The sequence below is a fragment of the Cariama cristata genome, unplaced genomic scaffold, assembly GCF_000690535.1.
Source record: "Cariama cristata isolate BGI_N322 unplaced genomic scaffold, ASM69053v1 scaffold6895, whole genome shotgun sequence".
Taxonomy (NCBI): domain Eukaryota; kingdom Metazoa; phylum Chordata; class Aves; order Cariamiformes; family Cariamidae; genus Cariama; species Cariama cristata.
Genome location: NW_009615680.1, coordinates 17,062 through 17,515, shown reverse-complemented (window position 1 = coordinate 17,515; position 454 = coordinate 17,062). Strand labels below are relative to the sequence as shown.

Below are 454 nucleotides of genomic sequence, written 5' to 3'. Positions count from 1 at the left end.
TGCCCACCCCGACCCACACTGGGGGACCCGGCCCCGTCCTTGTCAACCGCCCCTTCATCACCATCTGGAACATCCCCACCGAGCGCTGTGCAGAGAAGTACAACGTCACCCTCAACCTGGAGATCTTCGATGTGTTGGCCAACGACCAGCAGTCCTTCATCGGGCAGGACATCACCCTCTTCTACAGCAAGGAGCTGGGGCTCCTCCCCTACTACACATCTGAGGGGGTGCCAGTGAACGGGGGGCTCCCCCAAAATGCCAGCCTGCAGGCCCACCTCCACAACAGGCCACCCAGGACATCGAGGACATCATGCCCAACCCTGCCTATGACGGGCTGGCTGTCATTGACTGGGAGAAGTGGCGCCCGTTGTGGATCCGCAACTGGGACTCCATGGACATATCCCAGCAGAAGTCGGAGGAGCTGGTGCGGCAGCAGCACCCGCAGTGGCCCCCC

General features: G+C 62.6%; 1 protein-coding gene across 1 annotated transcript in view; it reads left to right on the top strand.

Annotated features, from left to right (window-relative positions):
- Window positions 1-23: 23 nt before the first annotated feature.
- The window catches only part of LOC104161447 (hyaluronidase-1-like), a gene marked incomplete at its 5' end in the record, with an annotated part of 1,449 nt that continues 1,018 nt past the window's right edge, over window positions 24-454 (top strand). Inside the window, 2 exon segments of the mRNA XM_009699897.1 lie at window positions 24-284; window positions 287-453. Of these exon segments, the coding sequence (XP_009698199.1) occupies window positions 24-284; window positions 287-453 (428 nt within the window).